The 19,761-nt window shown below is 30.0% G+C and overlaps 2 protein-coding genes across 5 annotated transcripts in view; one reads left to right on the top strand and one right to left on the bottom strand.

The window, feature by feature from the left end:
* The window catches only part of LOC135950030 (protein phosphatase 1L), a 34,770-nt gene extending 22,819 nt beyond the window's left edge, over positions 1-11,951 (top strand). For all 4 annotated transcript variants that reach the window (XM_065499518.1, XM_065499517.1, XM_065499515.1 and 1 more), the window contains exons 3-7: positions 7,170-7,511; positions 8,389-8,674; positions 9,757-9,900; positions 10,500-10,672; positions 10,738-11,951. In XM_065499518.1, the coding sequence (XP_065355590.1) occupies positions 7,170-7,511; positions 8,389-8,674; positions 9,757-9,900; positions 10,500-10,672; positions 10,738-11,092 (1,300 nt within the window). In that variant the 3' untranslated portion in view covers positions 11,093-11,951. The remainder of the gene's footprint in view (positions 1-7,169; positions 7,512-8,388; positions 8,675-9,756; positions 9,901-10,499; positions 10,673-10,737) is intronic.
* Positions 11,952-15,006: 3,055 nt separating this feature from the next.
* On the bottom strand, positions 15,007-16,942 carry Rack1 (Receptor of activated protein kinase C 1). The gene is made up of 3 exons (XM_065502621.1): positions 16,756-16,942; positions 16,431-16,642; positions 15,007-16,000 (listed from the first exon to the last, which is right to left on the bottom strand). The coding sequence occupies exons 1-3, from the start codon at positions 16,862-16,864 to the stop codon at positions 15,368-15,370; spliced, it is 954 nt and encodes a 317-aa protein (XP_065358693.1). The 5' UTR covers positions 16,865-16,942; the 3' UTR covers positions 15,007-15,367.
* Between the last annotated feature and the right edge of the window lie 2,819 nt (positions 16,943-19,761).

The following is a 19,761-nucleotide window of genomic DNA, read 5'->3' as shown; positions in this document are numbered from 1 at the left end:
AAGTCCAAAAAACAGCAAAAATCTACCATTTTTTAATATTTAAATTGAAAATCGTTTATTTTTGGATCCATAATAGATATTGACCTCAAATCATTTGTATATTATTACTAATTTATTTGTCTAACTAACAAAAAATATTCGGTCCAAAATTACGCCCTATATTTTTAAAAGGTGATTCAAGATATGGCCAAATTTTAAAATTAAAATTTTTAAATGCCTATAACTCGAAAATTAAAATCTTTGAAATCGGATGGGAAACAAAAAAATGGCACGTTTTTAAAAATTTTACATGTCGAAGGTGCCCTACTTTAAGCCCCCATATCGACGCCCCTCGAGCATTTGTATGGCCCATTTTAATAACTTAAATTCACATGCTCCTTGGCTACGCCAACGTAAAATTTTATCCCGATCGGACCAGCCGTTTAGAAATGCCACATTCATTTCCAAAAAATTTCGATTCTGCCCCATATGTTGCAATACCTGTTAAAAAGTATTAAAAATTAATTGGTTGGGATGTTTTGCCTCACCCGCTTTATAGTCCAGAACGTGTCCCGTCCGACGCTTCACTTGGGAACAGAGTATCCGATATTGGCTGTATTCATGCTTGGCCTCAAAAGATGGACAGTTCCTTTATATAAAGTTTTATTTCTCCAAATACGAATTAACATTATAAGTTACTTAAAAAATAATATGTAAAATCAGTTAAAACATACAACATAGTTTTACTTTAAACTATGTTTTTTTAATTATTACATTCTTGTCGCGTTATGCGTTGTGTATGACGACTAAATAAAGAAGTAGGTTTACCTTGAAAAACTGTCATAAGTGGGCGTGATAATTTGTATATATGTATGTATGTACTATATTGTGTTTTTAATTTGTATAAATTTATTAATATTATATTCAATGAAATGTTTTGGCTAACGGAATATTAATACGTATGGATGTATATATCATCAAACACTTTCATTTATACATACATTTAAATATACATACATACATATATTTGTGTATGTATGTACAAATAAATGGGCGCGTGACACAAAAAGTTTCGATAAAAATCGTTTTTTTTTAAATAAATTTACAAGCGATTAAAAAGTTAGCCCAATTTAAAATTTCTCGTCCTTTCTCGAGGCTCTCTTATTTACTTATGTATATGCACATGCAATGACTTTTAATTAGTATTGGACACACGCAAGAAAAGACATGGTAACGATATGGTTGCGTCAAATATACTATGTTCTATGAAATCACAAATAACTTTATTGTAAAATTCATTTTATTTCACTAAAAACATGATTTCACCAATAATAGTTTGGTTCATACATATATTATTGGCAATATGGTCCTTTAATTCCCAGTGGTACAACATAGGGCCGCAACAATATGGTTGATTTTGAACAATGTTATGTTTGTGAAGATTCTAACTGCAACTTTTATTATGATAGCTATGAAAGTATATTGGTATATTTATAATCATGACATGATCACAAATACTCTATAATATGGTCATGTGGCAATCATAATATGGTTATGTCTAAAATAGGTTTAAAAATATCTGGAATATAATATTATTGTGTAAAACAAAACATAATACGGTCATATCAGCTATCAGGTTTTTACATAACCATAATATGGTTGAACACAATCTTATTATGGTTGTGCTACTATAATATGAACCATTATATGATTATACATAATTATATTATGATTACCAATAAAGAAATAAATATGATATTTTGTGATGCTAAATATTACTATATTATGGTCATATGCTTACTATAATATAATTTTACAGCAACGCTGTTCGATTATGGTTCCCATAGACATGGTTTTTCTTCGCGTGTTAAGACCTACTATAACTATTTTAGAAAAGTGTTTATTCGTTAACGATAAACCCAAGAACAGCTGAACCAAATTTTTAGTTTTTACTTAATTTCTCCTAAACTTCTGAAATGATTTTTTTTTTATTAATTAGTTGAACATTTGGATCCCCATATTACCCATGTTTTTCTTATAAATTGGGTGAAAAGGTTATACGTTTACCCATACTTTTCAAGTGGGACATTTTTAATTTCTTCCAAATCGCTAACTAAACAAAAACTTAACAATACTTAGAATCAATACTGCAGATCCGATATATTAACCCAGGCATAAATTACAACTCTAGTCAATTTTCTTTTGCACTATAATACTGTAACTACAAAATTTAGATTCTCGCAAAATTTATGTACATTTCCAAACTGAAAATACCGCGTTTCTAAAGAATACTATACCTCAATAAAACACGAAAACCATAATTATGACCCTAGGTCACACGTCTCCCCCATGACGCCAAAATATGAGTAGTATTTTTGGTAAAACAACATTGAAAAGGCGGACGATTCTTTGGCGTTATTATTTCAATGTCTTTTTCTGCCTGAATATTTTTTATACAAATTTTAAAAATTGTTCTCATGTTATTATGTTTTTTGGCAAATCAAAGAATTGGAAATACATATTTTCATTTAATAATATCTGTTTGGGGTATTGAATGTGGGAATGATATTTTTTGTGGGTGGAACAAAAATCGGCTAACTTGATTTTTTTTCATTTGTAGTTTTTACTATTTATTTTTAAAATTTATGTATGTGTGTTTTTGTAAAACTAGTGTAATAAATAATTCTATTAGGCTTTATATCGTCATGTACATAATATCTATTATATTTAAATATTCTATAGAAAATAAAAAATGAGCTGGATTATAAAAATGAATTATAGTATGTGGAGAAAAGCGCCACACACTTTCATTCTGTTTGATGTGTGGCAAAGTAAACAAATGTTATACAAACGGGTTATATACGATTGCAAAGTACGCTACAGCAAATCGCTCATTTGCAAAAAGGTGGTTATAACTCAAAAAACATATGGGGGATTCAAACGGTCTGCTATTAGGTCGTATTGTCATAATGTCGTAAAATATTTTTTTAGCTAAAAGTCTAATTCATATGAATGTATTGCCAATTCATATGAATTAGGCTTTTGGCAGCAGACTTGGGTTTTTGGCTCTCAGTTGTCATCTATGATCGGTCGTATTATTAAAGAATTCATTATCTTCTTGATGATTTTTTAAATTTTGGGCCAAAGCTATATTTACCATATATAGTAAATATTCAAAAGTAATCAGCGAACGAAAATCATGAAAATAACAGTTTTAATTTATATTGTCTTATTAAGATTCCCGACCAAATTTTTGCAGGCTGTCAAATCTTAGAGCAAACATAATGTACTCATTCATATAAAGTAGGGTTAAAAACATTGGCTATACTATGTAAGTAAATTAAATTTAGACTATCATAAACATTTCTTATAATCCAAAAAGTATAAAAAAATACAAGAAATTTAAAAACAAAATAATTAAATTTATTATTAGAAAAACAAAGGGAAATTCAAACAGTTTTTTATTTCATTCAACAACATAAGTTAATTTATATTATGACGACTTTTAACTAAAAATATGTGCATTCGCAGTTAAAGTAATTTTCAAAATTAAATTCAGAAATACATTCATACATACATACATAATATTATAAAAGTTATAAAAATATACAATACAAAATTAATACTGTAATAAAAAAGTTGTTGTTTTTAGCTTTTCATCACAAATGCATGTATTTTTGTATTATTAAATGCAATAAATTTTATGTTTATTTATTAGCAACGAATTTTATGTGAATTTTTCAAAAAAAAAAAAAATACAAAACAAAACAAACGAATTTTGTAGACACACCGCCAACGCTTTGGAAAAATATTCTCTGATACATATGAACAGAGCCACAACGAAATGCCAAAATTAACTCCCGTCAACTTGTGGTAAACAACAAATCTATAAATGTTTCGCTTAATGTTATTACTTTTTGTTTTTTTTTTGTGTTGTAGCCTTTTTGTTTTGTTTAATTTTTAATTATTTCACTCAACCGATAATTTAAAAACAAAAATAATACACATCCAAACATTGTTAGCAGAAATATAAACTATAAATGGAAAACGAAAAGAAAATTGTGTGTTCGATTGAGACGAATCTGGAATACCCTTTACCAATAAAATAATATATTTTTGGAATTTTATTTTCGCCATTTTAATTTTCAATTTTCAGTTATCGAAATTTGTTTTTTGCTTTAAATGAGAATACTATTGTGGACCCACAACATATAGTTGGGGTACTCTTTTGATTCTGGATGCATACCATCAAACCATGTTTCTGTTGTTATTTTATTGTCGCACAGTCGGATAGTAATAAGAACAGAGGAGATTCCAGAACTACATACTTACTATGTTAAAAATATTTTAATATGTTTTCCTTAGCGTTCAAAATAAGATTCCTAATCGGGAAAAATTTCAGCGATTATTTATTTAGAAATGTCTGTATTTACAGTATTATTTCAGCACAGATTCATTCTGATTTGTTGCCAATCGAATAGATTTTTTAGTTGTGGTAACCGAAATTATTGTTAATCAAATGATTTTCTGTTTCTTGTATCGAAAAAAAAGATACGGATATAATCGAATCATTAGATTGACATGAAAACACAATGATTCTGTGTTACAATAATACTGTATGTACAGAAATACAGAAATTTCTAAATAAATATTCCCGAGAATTTCCGGGAAATTTTCCAGATTAGGAACCCTAGTTCAAAATCAAAAACATTTTTTGGGGAATTTCTATTGGATTGGATGGATTATTGTTACATCTATATATATAAAAATGAAATGGTCCATGTATCACGTCATGTCATCACGTGAGAACGGCTGGAGCTATTTGGCTGATTTTTTTTTATTCGATTCGAAATTTTCAGGAGATGGTTTGTAAAGAAAAAAAATTCCGGGTAAAACTCGGAAATTCTTTTTTTTTTTAATCCAGTCAACTGTAATAAAAAAGCTCCCTAAAGTATGCAGTACAAATTTACATATTTTATTTGCAAATAAATAAGAACAGACTGGTGTGCGTAGGTTGGAGAAACTTGAAGAACTAACATTAGTAAATGCTACCGGGCGAAGCCGGGGCGAACAACTAGTTTAATATAATAATTCAGCATTGAATCGTTGAGAAAATACATGGGTACGATATGGTTGCGGCAAATATACTATGTTATCATATAATTACATGAGTGATTTTGAACAATGTTATGTTTTGTGTAAATTCTAACTACAAAAAAAGCGTAATTTTTAAAAACCGGTTTACGGTTTTAGTTATCAAAAATCAGTTCGAACAACCGGGTTTTAGTTTTTTTTGTCAATTTATGAATTGAAGTATAAATTAAGCATAAACAATTTATATTTTTTGCTCGATATGTTTTCTGACTTCTTTCTATCTGCCAATGTTTGTTAATTTAACTATAATACAAATTACCAGGTTATGCCACGTCGACTCAATTAAGTCCCTAGTCGACCTATATCTTCGTATAGGAAGCTTAAACATGTTATTAAAAATCAACAGTGATATTGGTACATACTTCACCGTTCATACGTCGAGTTATAAATGGTGCTCCACCAATTTACGATTTGAGTTATAACTGGTACTCCACCAGTATCAATGAGTTTTTATGGTCTCCAAATTAAAAGACATGCGGTTGGTGTAAACTACGTAGAACAGGAACCGTTATATGAAGCTACATCGCACACTCCAGAACGAGATGCAAAATTGTCGAAGACAAAAAAAACGAAAACGTGACTGATTGTCCTTACAAAATAATGACAATGACGCGCGATAATCTTTAAATAAATAAAAAAAATATTCGATTTTGTCGAATAATTCGAGACAAAAAACCATGAGGGTTATTATGTAACTCCTTTCGATAAGAAATTCGTTCGAATTTGTATGCTTTACTGCCTGTTTCTCTAAATGCGAACGAACATTTTCTTTCGTATTTTATATTGAAAATAACAAAACAATTTAAAATGTATTTGTTGTTTTACAATTTAGAGAAACAGGCAGTTATACATTGTATTTTGAAAGTGTTTCGTTTCGAAACGAACTACATAATAACCAACCTCCCATAATAAAACCCGGTTTAAAAAAAAAAACGGAAAATTGAAAAAAAAAATACGATTTTTCGAATTGACCACGGTTTGACCACTCTACTAGTAACTCAATCTCTTTGAGTTTTATGGTCTTATTAAATGCTTTCACCTAGCAGTCAATCAACTAACCTAAATGTTTCTGTCAACATTTAATAGTCAGGTCCACTTTTCCGATATTCGATGTTTTTCCTCTAAACACCAAATCCTGGGATGTTAATAGTTGGATTTCGACATGTTATGAATGAGCATTAAGAGCCGTGAAGTTAGCGATTAGAATAGAGCAGTATGAAGTTAGCGATTAATATAGAAATGAAATTCTTAGACGTGTTGGTGGCTCAGTAAATCACTAAATCCTCGCTAGTTATCATTTAGAGATAATAAAATTATAACTTGGTTATGGGTGACAAAAAAGAATCAATCAATATAAGCTAAGTTTCAAATAAATTAATTAAATTTTGATTTGAATTGAAGAACAATTTAATCATTAGATAATAATTAAGCTATTTTGTAATGGATTTGAATCAAATAAAACTTAAATGATTCAATAAGGAATTAATGAATTTTCAAAGTAATGAATTTAATACGTTTGAAGTGGTATAAAGACTTAAGTCTATGAACTAATATGTAATGTATTATTTAATGGAATGATTAAGATATACAATTTAATTAGATTTTGAAAATTGAATTAAGAATTAATTCTGTCGAACTTTCGAAAAATGTCAATCAGCACAGTTTAGCGCACTTTGCTGTGAATTGCTTATTTGAATCAATTTGATTAAGATGATCTAACCATTTGTTAAACAATTTGCTAATTCAATAGGTTGTAAGGTGCTAGATCGATATAATATTTTATAGTGTGAATAAAATGCCTGGTCGTTTTTAGAACAATCTTTATAAATACTGTTTTAAAAGCTATAAATCTAGTTAAAACCATCATAATACCACCTAATTATTTTGCTTTTAGATTTTGTTTATACTAAATTTATTTTATTCCACATAAAAACAAAATTATATTGGCATATTCATCTTATTTATTTATATAAACATAACAAATAGTTTATTTATTTAATTTGTTTTCTTTTTTTTGTTATTATTTTTCATTTCAGTTTCATTCTCGAGGAAAATATTAACAATAATACGGGCATTTCATTTTTTGCCGTATTTGATGGTCATGGTGGTGAATTTGCGGCCGACTTTGCCAAAGATATCTTGGTTAAAAATATTTATAACAAGGTCATCGAAACAACCAAGTTGTTGGGTGTCCAAAAATTGGAACAGAAAAATTTGATGGCAGCCAATGCAGCCGATATTGATAAAGACTATGTGGAATATGATGCTAGTCCGTATTTGAAAAGGAAAGCAAGCCGCAAAGACAATAATAATGATGGTAGCAATAAGGAAAATGAACCAGTAATTAGGAGACGTGATAGTTTACGAAAGACCACAAGGTAAGTTTCTCTTTGTTTTATATGTAAAGGACAATAAACATTTAAGTTGGAATAAATAAATTTTATTTTTTACTTAAATTGCATTTTTTATGTTCTTTTCTTAAAAGAGCATTTCTGTAATTGATTGGATAACATGTCTTATTCTAAAAATGTAAACCAAATTGTGTTGTCGGTTCAACATTTTAAGAAGTTATCCTTTACAAGGCAACATTTTATTTTAGAAATAAAAATTTTGCAGATTTTAAAATAAACATCAATTTATTAGTGCATTCGAAAACAAATCTAAAGAATCAAAATCGATTTAATCACACAAACATACATATTTAGCATTCCTTTTTTAAATATATTTAATTTTTTTGGAAAAATGGCATTCAAATTGTTTTGTTCTGAAATATAATATATGAATGAATGTGTGAATACAGCTCCATTGAAATTTTTCATTAACATTGTTCTATACAATTAAATGTTTAAGATTTCATTTACAAATGTTTTAAGAAAAACAAAATCTTTTGGTTTTTTGTTTTAATAAATAAAACAAAACAATTATACTACAACACAAAAATGCGCAGCACAAATTATAAATCGCATCTAAGTGAAAAAGATTTACAATCTGGACATCACAAACGAACAATAACAATAAAAACAAAACAAAAAAAAAAAACACAAAAACAATTGAAAATACAGACGTCGTTAAACTGTAATTTTTTTTTTACGGAACGGAAACGCAATTCATTATGACTCGATTAAAATGAAATATTAGGATTTCACAATAATTCTATGAAACTGACGTAAAATATGTGTTACAACATTTTAATCAATAGATGGATTGATTCAATTTAATTTACAATTACTTAATTACATTTTATTTAAATTTCAGTGTTAACGACGATTGTGCTTCGAAAAAATCGAGTGATAGAGATTCATCAGATGTTTTTACTCTACAATTAAACTCCCTCTTACGTGGTGTAGGCGGTGGTTCTAGTGTTAAGGATAGTTTTTTAAATAACAATAATAATAAAGATTTAACGACTAACGATGGCAAGGGTCCACAACAGTTTGATGCCAAGTGTTATATTGAAAGTGGCAAAATTAATTTCGGCAAATTAATAACCGATGAAGTACTAGCGGCCGATTATAAATTGGTGGAGGCAGCGAAAAAAACGGTTAGTAGTATTGTTTAATTAACCCATTATAATGTACTTCTGAATATTTTTTTATACCCTTCACCTTCGTGAGAAGGGTATATATAAGTTTGTCATTCCGTTTGTAATTTCCACATAATTTTCCGACCCTATAAAGTATATATATTCTGGATCCTTATAGATAGCGGAGTCGATTAAGCCATATCTTAATCTGTCTGTCTGTCCGTCTGTCTGTTGAAATCAATTTTCTGATCTTCAATAATTCTGTCAAGACATGGTTTCGAGAAGTTTGCTATTTAAAATCAGCAAAATCGGTGCTGATATGAGGATAAAACCTGGACAACCTCGATTTTTACCTATTTTTGACCTATATCTGGATTTTTAAGTCTTTAATATAGACAATATGGATATCTAATGATAGATATTTCAAAGACCTTTGCAACGACGTATATATCGGAAAAAATATTTTTTAACCCGATTTTTTTTTTTTTCAACAAAAAAAATTTTTAAAAACCAAACATTTTTTTTTTTTAAATTTAAAATAACAATTCAAAAAAAAAATTTCAAAAATTAACTGGAAAAAAAATCAATTTTGTTTACCTAAAAATATTTAAAATTTGTATTTTGAAGTACAATTTGGTGAAGGGTATATAAGATTCGGCACAGCCGAATATAGCTCGCTTACTTGTTTTATACACATGTCTCGGAATGATTCTTAAAAAGCACGAATATTTCGTGCTTTTTGACCCATTTGGACAAAAGATGCAACTTCCTCTTTTAAAGCATTAAAAACTGTTTGAGCAATTTTGACCCATCAGTACAGGATAAGAGTTAAATATACGCTTACATGTTATTTGTGTGAACTGAATGAAATTAAAAACAAAAAAATATTCAATCTCCAGAAAATTAATTTTACAATATTAAGGGGTAAAGCCTCATATTCATAAACAATTTTTAAAAAAACGTTTATAAAACTAAATTTCCATACAAAATTTATACATTTTTAAAACTGATTGTAAATTAGTTTAATTTCACTTCCACTAGTGTTCATTTTGAAAGTCTTTAGAAATAGCTAATATTTTTCTTTTATTTTGATTTTTTAGACCAACATAGCCGGTACCACAGCTTTAATAGCCATCATCCAGGGCAGCCGTTTAATAGTCGCTAATGTTGGCGATTCCCGCGGTGTTATGTGCAACTCTAGAGGAATTGCCATACCGCTGTCTTTCGATCATAAACCACAACAGGTAAGTGCTTAAAATAATCAAAAGAAATGCAATTTTCTTTAAAAATAATTTAAGTGGTAAAATACTTTTCTTTTAAACCAATAAAATCATTTTCGGAAACATTATCACAACAATTTATATTAAATACAAATGTATTCTTCTTTACAATATACCCTTGCCAGTCTTGCAAAAGTTCTATGGTTAATTTTTAAGCAATATGTTGTCCAAAAAATCGAATTAGTAAACCTCTCTTTCGGAAAAAAATGGTGCTATGTTACCCCATCATAGCGTCACAGAAGCACAGTTCACTGTAGGAGTTATTTGAAAGAATCCTGCACTGTGAAAATGTTCTCATTTGTATTGGAATTCTCCTCTGTGGATTTGATTTTTCAGTTTCGCCGAAGTAGATGTCCTGTTTGTCTCTTGTAAGCTTCAAGTCCAAGTCATATTTAATGATGTGAGAATGGATACCTTTGATATATTCATTTCCAGCGACATTATTTGGTGCTTTCGGAGTTTGCAAGATTATAATATAATAAAAATACTTTCAAAATTATTTTGTACAATTACATTTTAGCAAAGCCCACATTACTTACATTTTTATATTCTTCATTTTATAGGTTAGAGAACGCAAACGGATTCATGATGCTGGTGGCTTTATAGCCTTCAGAGGTGTGTGGCGTGTAGCTGGCATATTGGCTACCTCAAGAGCTCTAGGAGATTATCCCTTAAAAGACAAAAATCTAGTCATAGCTAATCCAGATATTCTAACATTTGATTTAAATGATCACAAGTAAGTCATATTAAAAAGTAGTCCATTTTAAAATATATTCATTCATTATTTCTTACTCTTTGCAGGCCTACATTTTTAATTTTGGCTTCTGACGGTCTCTGGGATACGTTTACCAATGAGGAAGCTTGCAGCTTTATAAAGGAACACATCACTGAACCAGATTTTGGAGCCAAATCGCTGGCCTTGCAATCCTATTATCGTGGCTCTGTAGACAATATTACGGTTCTAGTAATAGCCTTCAAAAATGGTGTATATCGTATTGGTTCAGCCGCCAACACTTCGGTATCTAATGCCGCTTCAGCATCATCGTCCCTTGGGTCAAATGTGCCGAACAATTCTAAAAAGGAGACCGCTAAGTCAGCAGCTTCTGCCATTGCCTCGACCAACTTGAATCGCTCGAACAGTGTTCGTGCTAAATAATAAACATACTCATAAACAAACAAAAAAATAAAAAAAACACTTTCGTAAGATCGTCGAGTCTTTGTTGCATTCTAAATCGCGCACCTATAAAATGAATTTTGTTATTTTAACCCCTTATGCAATTATAATAACAAAATGTCAGATCATTAAAAAGAAGTGCCCAAAGCTAAAATCAAATTCATTTATGTAAAATCTACGCATTTTAATATTTAAGTTAGATTTTGTTTTAAAGTAAAACAAACAAGCAAAATACCCACCACACCCGCCTGTTTCTTATAGAGCGCTTTCATATTTATACATCCTATACCAACCTCCTCCCCTTCCCTCCTTTACACAATTAATTTCTTTAAGATGTTTGTTTCGTAGCTAGAAAAACTGCAATGGAAAATGTTGAGAAATTATTTTTTTTTTAATTTAGTTATTGTTTTGTTTGTTTCCTATTTTATTTAATCTATATATCGTTAGCTTAGTGTGCAAACGTGCTAAGTCCACTTTTTAGGAAAATTATGATTTTAATTCAAAACTCTAGAAATGGAAATTAGCACGTTTGCACACTAAGCTAATAATGATATTTATTATGTACGTTGTTTTTGTTATTATTTAATAATGAATGTATTTTTAATTTATTCAAAACACCAACACCTCACAAAACATACATAATTGTTTCTCGTATACGTTAGTTTTAAACGAGTTTTCTAAATTTATTTCTTTAAACCAAATATTAAAAACAAAAAATATCTGTAAAATTTTAATTAACTAAATTTTTACGAAAAAAAAAATTAGATAAATTTCAATTGAAATTGTTGAAAATGAAAAAAAAAACAGTTACCAAACGAAAATATACCTACTATTAATAATAGTTTTATTCTTAAAGTGTTTTCTTTATTACAAGTTATAGTAGATTTGCTTAAAGGGTAAGTTTTAACATTTTTGTGTTGCTTCTGTGTGTAAAGGCACGTGTGTTTTTATTTTTTTAAGTAGATCTCAAATAAATTAGACCAAAATATCCGTTTCGGTTATTATTCGGTGTTCCGGTAAAATTTGGTAAAAAAAATTACAAAGGAATATCAATTCCACTTTGAAAACTGAAAGTGGTTTCATTCTGAAAGCAATTTTCGTTTTACTTCCACTTTTGATCTAATATTTTATGACTCGGCGGCTCGGCTTAACCGACTCTTAAGCGTTCGGGGCAGGTCTCTGCTGGTTGGTTCCAATTACATAACATACAGAGTACATAGTCTTATTTTAGGAAATTTTTTGCTTGAAAGACAATAATAACATTTCCAAACCATTGTGAAATATTAGAACAATGTGATTTTTTTTATGTTATTGAAAAAATTTCAAAGCAAACCAATAGATAACGTATGCGGAAATAAATTGCAACATTTTGACGCTGGCCAAAAAAAAAAATACTTAAACTGAAAATATTTGAAATTCTGGCCTTTAGTTATTTCAAAATGTTAATAATAGCTCTGTTCAATAACTAAAATTGTTAGCGTTCATTAACTCAAAAAACTTGCAAGTAGAGTGATCTCTCGTTGCAAACTATTACAAGTTCTATTTTGAACTCGTTAGCAGCTTATCAGGCCTGTCACACATTTTGTTCGGAATGGTTTCAATTCCGTAGTTACAATTCCGATCGATTTCTTTTGAGGTTCTTCAGATTCCGTGTAATTTATTAATTCCAAAAATTTTTAATAATTCTGTATTTCTGATTTTAATTTGAACAGCGTTTTTTATATTAAAGCAAATTTGAAGTTTTGTTTCACAAACTGATTAAAAATTTTAGAAAAACAAATAATTACAAAGAAATATAAATTCCTCTTTAAAAACTGAAAGTGGTTTCATTCCGAAAGAAATGTTCGTTTTACTTTTTCTGAAAAAGCAAAAAACGGAATTAATTCCACTTTCGATCGGAATGGAATTCTGTGACAGTCCTGTATATTTCATATGTTTTGTGTTATTGTTTTTTATTTACAATTTTATTTTTGTGGTGAAAAAATTTCAAAAAAAAGAATTTTCAATAAAATTTAAGAAAATGTGAGTATTTATACATTTTAAAAGGAATAAAAAAATAAAATTGTGTGTATAAAACAATTGTTACTGGAAAAGCGTTAATTTATTTTTACTATTTTTGAGAATTTAAGATTTTATTCTCTCGTTGCAAGTATTTACTAGGAAAGTAAATGAACATACCTAATGTAAAAAATATTTATAATTTTTTCGATATTTTTCATTTAAAAAAATGGAAAATTACACTCTGATTTTTTTACACTTTTACCATGATACAATAATTGTAGAAGGTAGAATCACTAGGGAGAGTTTTCAATATTTAGCCCTATAACGTCAAACTTTGATTTTCATTTGTTTTCATATTTTCTTTTGTTTGACGTTACAAGAAATGTATAATTGAGAATTTATTTTTTACTGAGCGTACCTTATATTGTTGTATCATGCACTTTTACAAAACACAAAACAAAATTCCACAAAAAAAATACGTTTTTTTGGATTTTTTTCCTTGTGTTTGTTGTGTAAAAGTAATCAGGGTGTAATTTTCCATTTTTTTTAAATGAATACGCTTAATCAGGCCTGTCACACATTTTGTTCGGAATGGTTTCAATTCCGTAGTTTTTATTCCGATCGATTTCGTTTTAGGTTCTTCAGATTCCGTGTAATATATTAATTTCAAAAATATTTCATAATTCTGTATTTCTGATTTTAATTTGACAGCGTTTTTCATATTAAAACAAATGTGAATTCCACTTTCATTCCGAAATTTTCGTTTTACTTTTCCTGAAGAAACAAAATACGAAATTAATTCCAATTTCGATCGGAATGAAATTCTGTGACAGGCCTTTATATTTTACCTCATAGAAGTGGATTTTTTTGGAAGGAAATAAACCTATTATTGATAAGATATTGAAAGTGGAGCATAAAGTTTAAAAAAAAATATCAGCCCAATTATGAATAAAAAATTCCGCTGGAGTTTGTTCCCCGGGAGTTTTTTCTCATTGAAATTGAATAGGAAAAATGAGAAAAGGAAAAAAACTCCCGCGGAATTTTTATTCATAATTGGGTTGTATATATATGACTCAATCATCAATAAAAAATCCGCGAAGTCTTTTTGGGAGCACTAGACTGAACCATGGCGAACTAGCTTTCAGCATGACTCACCCAGAGTGGTCTCTCCCAGGCGCCCTTCCCAATGGTCACTAATAAACCGATGTTAATCGGGGTTGTCATATAATGCAATCATTGTCATAATCGGTTTTAAAAACGACAGAAAAAGTACACTTTAATTTAGAGACTGTTTAAATTTGCGAATCGAATTTGATTATCGACCTCGGCATAGACCTAATAGGTCGATTATGGATGGCAACCGAACTTCAGTTGTGTTGTTAGTTGCCAAAATGGTATTACAGATGGCAACTGGCAGCTATCATTTCTGTTGTCAAACTGGCAACTGAAGTTCGGTCGCTTGTTTAGCGTTTTCAAACCGAAAACGCAATATACGCTTTTCGAAAGTACGAAAGAACGATTTTTCGCTTTTCGAACAAACAAATCTGGGACCAAAATTTCGAATTATTTTTTTTGATACAATAAAATGTAATAAATTGCTTGATCAAATAGAATGCCATAATCTCAAGAAAATTACGATCAATTTTACTCGATATCAAATGCGGTAATTCGTATCATTAAAATTCTGGGTTTTACAACTCCGAAGGACTTGCAAATTGAGGTTTTATAAAATTTTTTAATTATTTTCCTTAATTTTTTTTCTCCAACCGAGAACAAACCTACTGCAGTGTACCTAAAAAACGCATAATTGCTGAAATACAATTTCTTCCTTATATTTTCTAAAATTTTTAGTAATTTGCCCAAAATTGGCTCCCAATATAAACTAGTACTTGCAATTATTTTGTAATATTTATAAAAAAAATCCTACTTTATTTTAAATTAATATGCCTTAAAAACTAAAAGAAAATTAATACACAGTCCGTCCCCCAGAAGGGTTGACACACAACTACTTATCAGTTCAAATAAAAGAATATACAATTTTTTAACTTGTTATTTATTTGTTTATATAATAAACAAATCAGCGCTCAAAATAAATACATTTTTCTATGTAAATCTTGTTTATCTACTACGATACTGTTCTTGCTTAAAAACTCGCTTGCGATGATCACCAGGATGCATACAATTGGTAAAAACATAATGATGATGGTTGTTGAAAGTGGTGGTTGTAGTAGTATAATGCTGTAGAACTGTCTGCACTTAATGAGCAGAGACAGAGACTTGCCATACGCGGATGGTGTTGTCGGAGTAGCCGGCGAACAAGGTTTGGCCATCAGTGGACCAGGCCAAAGACAAACATTGAGGTTGGTCAGCCTTGGAGCCGTTGACGACTTCGGGGCGGAGTTCCTCGACGGTTTTCTTGCATGCCAAATCCCAGATCTTGATGGATGGACCGTAGGCAACGCACAACCAGTAACGGTTGGGGGAGAAGCACAAGGCGTTGATGATGTCGTTGTGTTCCAAGGTGTACAAGTTCTTGCCGTCATTCAAGTCCCACAAGAGAGCCTTGGAGTCCTTGCCACCAGATGTGCAGAGGGAACCATCGGGAGAAACGGTAACGGTGTTCAAGTAGCCATTGTGGCCGTGGTGGTTGTTCTTCAACTTGCAGTTTGCCAAGTTCCAGACCTTGACGGTGCGATCCCAACCGCAAGATACAATGATGGGGTTGGAGTGGTTGGGGGAGAAGCGTACGCAAGATACCCAATCGGAGTGACCATCTTCTTGGATGGTGAATTTGCATTCAGCCAAAGTGTTCCACAACTTGATGGTCTTGTCCCGAGAACCAGAAACGATTTGACGGTTGTCAGCAGAGAAAGCAACAGACAAAACATCCTAAAATTGCAAAAAATAACAACATTAAAAAAGAAAGCAAAAAATTAGTTGTTAATAAACAACAGAAAAGTTATTGTAAAACAACTAAACATAAAAGTTAAATGCAAATTTTCTTAATAGTTAAACACTTACGAGAAACCACTCCTTTATTCAGTTCAAGAGAGTAGTGTTAAATGCGTACAATGGTGAGACAACATTCCGCATAACTCTTAAAGATGATCAACCAGAAATTCTGCCCCGCATGGGCGACACATTTATTTCATTTTCATTTGTCGGCATGGAGCCTTTCAATTATTTTAAACAATAAACATTTCTAAACTCCTAACAAGCTCCATACCATTTCTGTTTTTTTTTTATATTGAATCAATATACCCTGTCACTTTGACCTATTCATAAACAGTTTTCATATAACTAAAACACAATTCCCCACCTTAGTGTGATCTTCGAAACGACGAGTGGTCTTGCCAGCTGCCAAATCCCACAAACGCAAAGTCTTATCCCAGGAACCAGACAAAGCGTAGTTACCGTCAGAGGACAATACTACGTCACTGATGAAGTGAGAGTGACCATACAAACGCTTTTGGGGGAAACCGTAGTTGGTATCTTCATCGCGGGTCAACTTCCAGACAATCAAGGTCTTGTCTATAATAAAAACAAATATCAATTAGTTTATGCTTAAGGATTACCAAGATGTTCAAGGATTATAATTGTATTTGTGATGCCAACTACAGTTCAACACTTGATTGAATACTTACCACGAGAAGCAGAGATAATGGTATCGGGATCCTTGGGGTTAGTGGCGATTTGTGTAACCCATCCACTGTGACCCAAAAGGGTACCGCGTAATTGTAAAGTTTCAGTCATACTTTATTTTTATTAGACTGTGGAGCGCTAACAAACAAACGTCCAACCTGGAAAAGGTTTTGGTGAAAAAGAAGGAAATTAAAAATACAGTGATGCATTTGGCATTTGACATTTCTAGTCAGTACTACTCACCGACAGGTGGCGCAAATGATACAAAATTCTGTTTTATTTACAAGAACTTGGTGGCACTTTTATAGTGCTGTATTTGAATTAAAAAATGTGTCTGGTTTATACGAGGTTTATATGGATGACCTTTTTTGTGACTTAACTTGAGTCATGCTTTATTATATTTTACTACGTTTATACGTATCCTATTCGCAAATAAAAATAATTTGCAATTAACTAAAGGTAGGGTCACACATGGCAAATATTTGTTTAAAAAAGCGTAACCACATTTTTAAGCACAAATTTGTTTGACGAAAATAAAACTATTTTTTTTGTTGTTTTGAATCATCCTAAGTAAAATAAGATTTTTAAATAAATAAAAGAATGTATTTTATTTAGTGGTTACGTCTTTTTCGTCAAATATTTGTCATGTTTATACGTCACTTTGGTTACGAAAATTCTTATTTTTTTAAATGCAAAAACGAAAGATTTAAAAATTCTTGTTTGTCTTGCCATCCAATTAATATAAAAACGCAATGAAATATTTAAAAAAACAAAAGAAAAACTAAAAACGTTAAAAAATATGGCAATGTTTAAAATATTATTTGCAAATAGTGTCGTTAACAGGAATTGTTTTCGTGAGTTAGCTATTTGCAAATAAAAAATTGATTCACTGTTTATACGACTAATTTTTCTACTTTCAATATATTTATTTGCGAATAAGTCGTGCGTATAAACGTAGTATTTGAGAGTAAAAGCAAATTCAAAAGAAATTTACGGAAATTTCATGACTAAAAAGTCATCGTGTTCGAAAGAATGTATTATTAAATTTCAAAATCAAATTTTTGAATGATAGTTTTGACAGACCAAAGTATCATTCATGTTGAATGCTAAAACCATAGTGAATAGACATAGAGCGGAAACTCTGCTGTCAAAGACCTAACTCAGTTGTCAGAAACCTAAGTGGTGAGAATATTAGTAGAAAAATCTATGTGTGATTATTTTGAGTAATTTTTTGTTTGAGTCTTTTTCTAGTTTCCGCTCTATGTTTCTCTATGGTTAAAACCATAGACAACAACTAGATAGGTAACTAAGAGCCAGAAACCTAAGTCTGTTGTCAAAAACCTAATTCATGAGAATGTATTGCATGTTTTTGTATCACCCGTATGTGTGAAAAGATAATATTTGTTTTCTTCTCTCCTTCCGTTCCATGCGTTTATTCTATGGCTAAAACCACCATTCAAGAAAAAAGTTAACATGGAAAATAAGAAAATTGGATGTGTGTTTGAAATCTTAAATTGGAGTTAATTGATAAAACGATAGGAACTAATTAGAAAAACATCAGCACATGTTATTCTTTTGATTGAAATGACTCTGAACCCGTGGATCTCCAGACTATTTTTTTCAGCATTCTATGAACTTGATGAATTAATAATAAAGAGTACCGAACAACCCAATGATAATTTTTAAAAACAATTTTTTGTATTAAAGTTCAACCAATATCAAACATTCTTATTTTATTTACGCATATTCAATACAAAATACTTTTTGAACACAGAGTATGTACTTGATTTAATTACGAAATAATTAAAACTTGGTAATTACTTAGTTGAATTGAAAATAGGCTACATACTTACCTATTTTCAATTCAACATTTGACATTAAGCTACCGTTATCTCTAAAACTCAAAAATTGGGGTTCTATAAATCAAACAACCGATTTTTGCTAACAGAAATCGATTTTTTGAGAAATTTTAAATATGAATTTTATTCTTTAAAGACATATTGTCTTATATATTCCAATTAAGATTTGATTTAAAGTTAATAAAAAATCTAAACTACTCCTTTTCACAAACGGTTAAAATTAACTCGCCAGTTTAGATCCACTCTTAATAAATTATTTTTAGAGACGACGTCTGACGTAATCTCTTGATGACAGCTTAAACTTAGCTGTCAATAAACTATTGAAGTATCGAGAAATCAACAAAAAAATTCGCAAAAATATAATAATTTAAATAAAACAGTTATACGATTTAAACATCTAAAATCCTAAATATTTCTTAAAATAATTATTCAATTTCTAATGTTTCATCAGCTTGAGTTGTCAATTATGAACCATACATGTTTTTTGAATACACTTTCTTGGCCATAAAATCGAGTTTCGAGTCAAAACAACTAGTTTTGAGAGCAAACGAGTTAATATGAGATGTGCAATTATTAAAATTATTTTTGTGTAATAGCCCTGAATCAAGAAAATCTGAAACATAAAAATATCATTAAACATCCATTTACATTAAAACATTTCATCTTCTTCAAAAAATGTAGTCAATTTCGCGCATATTTTCTCATTTTGTAGCTGAAACCATAAAAAAATAAAAAAAAATTAAAACAACTTAAAAATATAAATAAAAATTAATATACATACATATTAAGTTCGAACAATCGAAAAGCCGAAATCGACATTTTGGTCGAAAAAAAGTCGAACAATCGATACCGAAAACTTGATGTATATTAAAATAGCATTGCCAGTTACAAAACAGTTTTTTTTTTATATTGCCATATTATTGCGATAACGTTACATATGGTGGCGACACTGTGAGCCAATGCCACTGAGCTGCAGAAATCGTGAACCGATAAAATGAGCAAAATCATTTTTTTATATTTGGTTTTTCGTAGTGAAAAATGGGGGGTCTTCAAACCAATCAGTCCCTTATGAAATGCATGGTGTGTTTGTGAACTCTGTTTGGCGTGAGCCGGAGTAATTCGAACAACCTGGTAACAATGGCATTAATA

This window comes from Calliphora vicina, chromosome 2 (genome assembly GCF_958450345.1).
Source record: "Calliphora vicina chromosome 2, idCalVici1.1, whole genome shotgun sequence".
Lineage (NCBI taxonomy): Eukaryota > Metazoa > Arthropoda > Insecta > Diptera > Calliphoridae > Calliphora > Calliphora vicina.
Note: the sequence above shows the minus strand (reverse complement) of the source record. Positions and strands in the feature narration are given on the sequence as shown.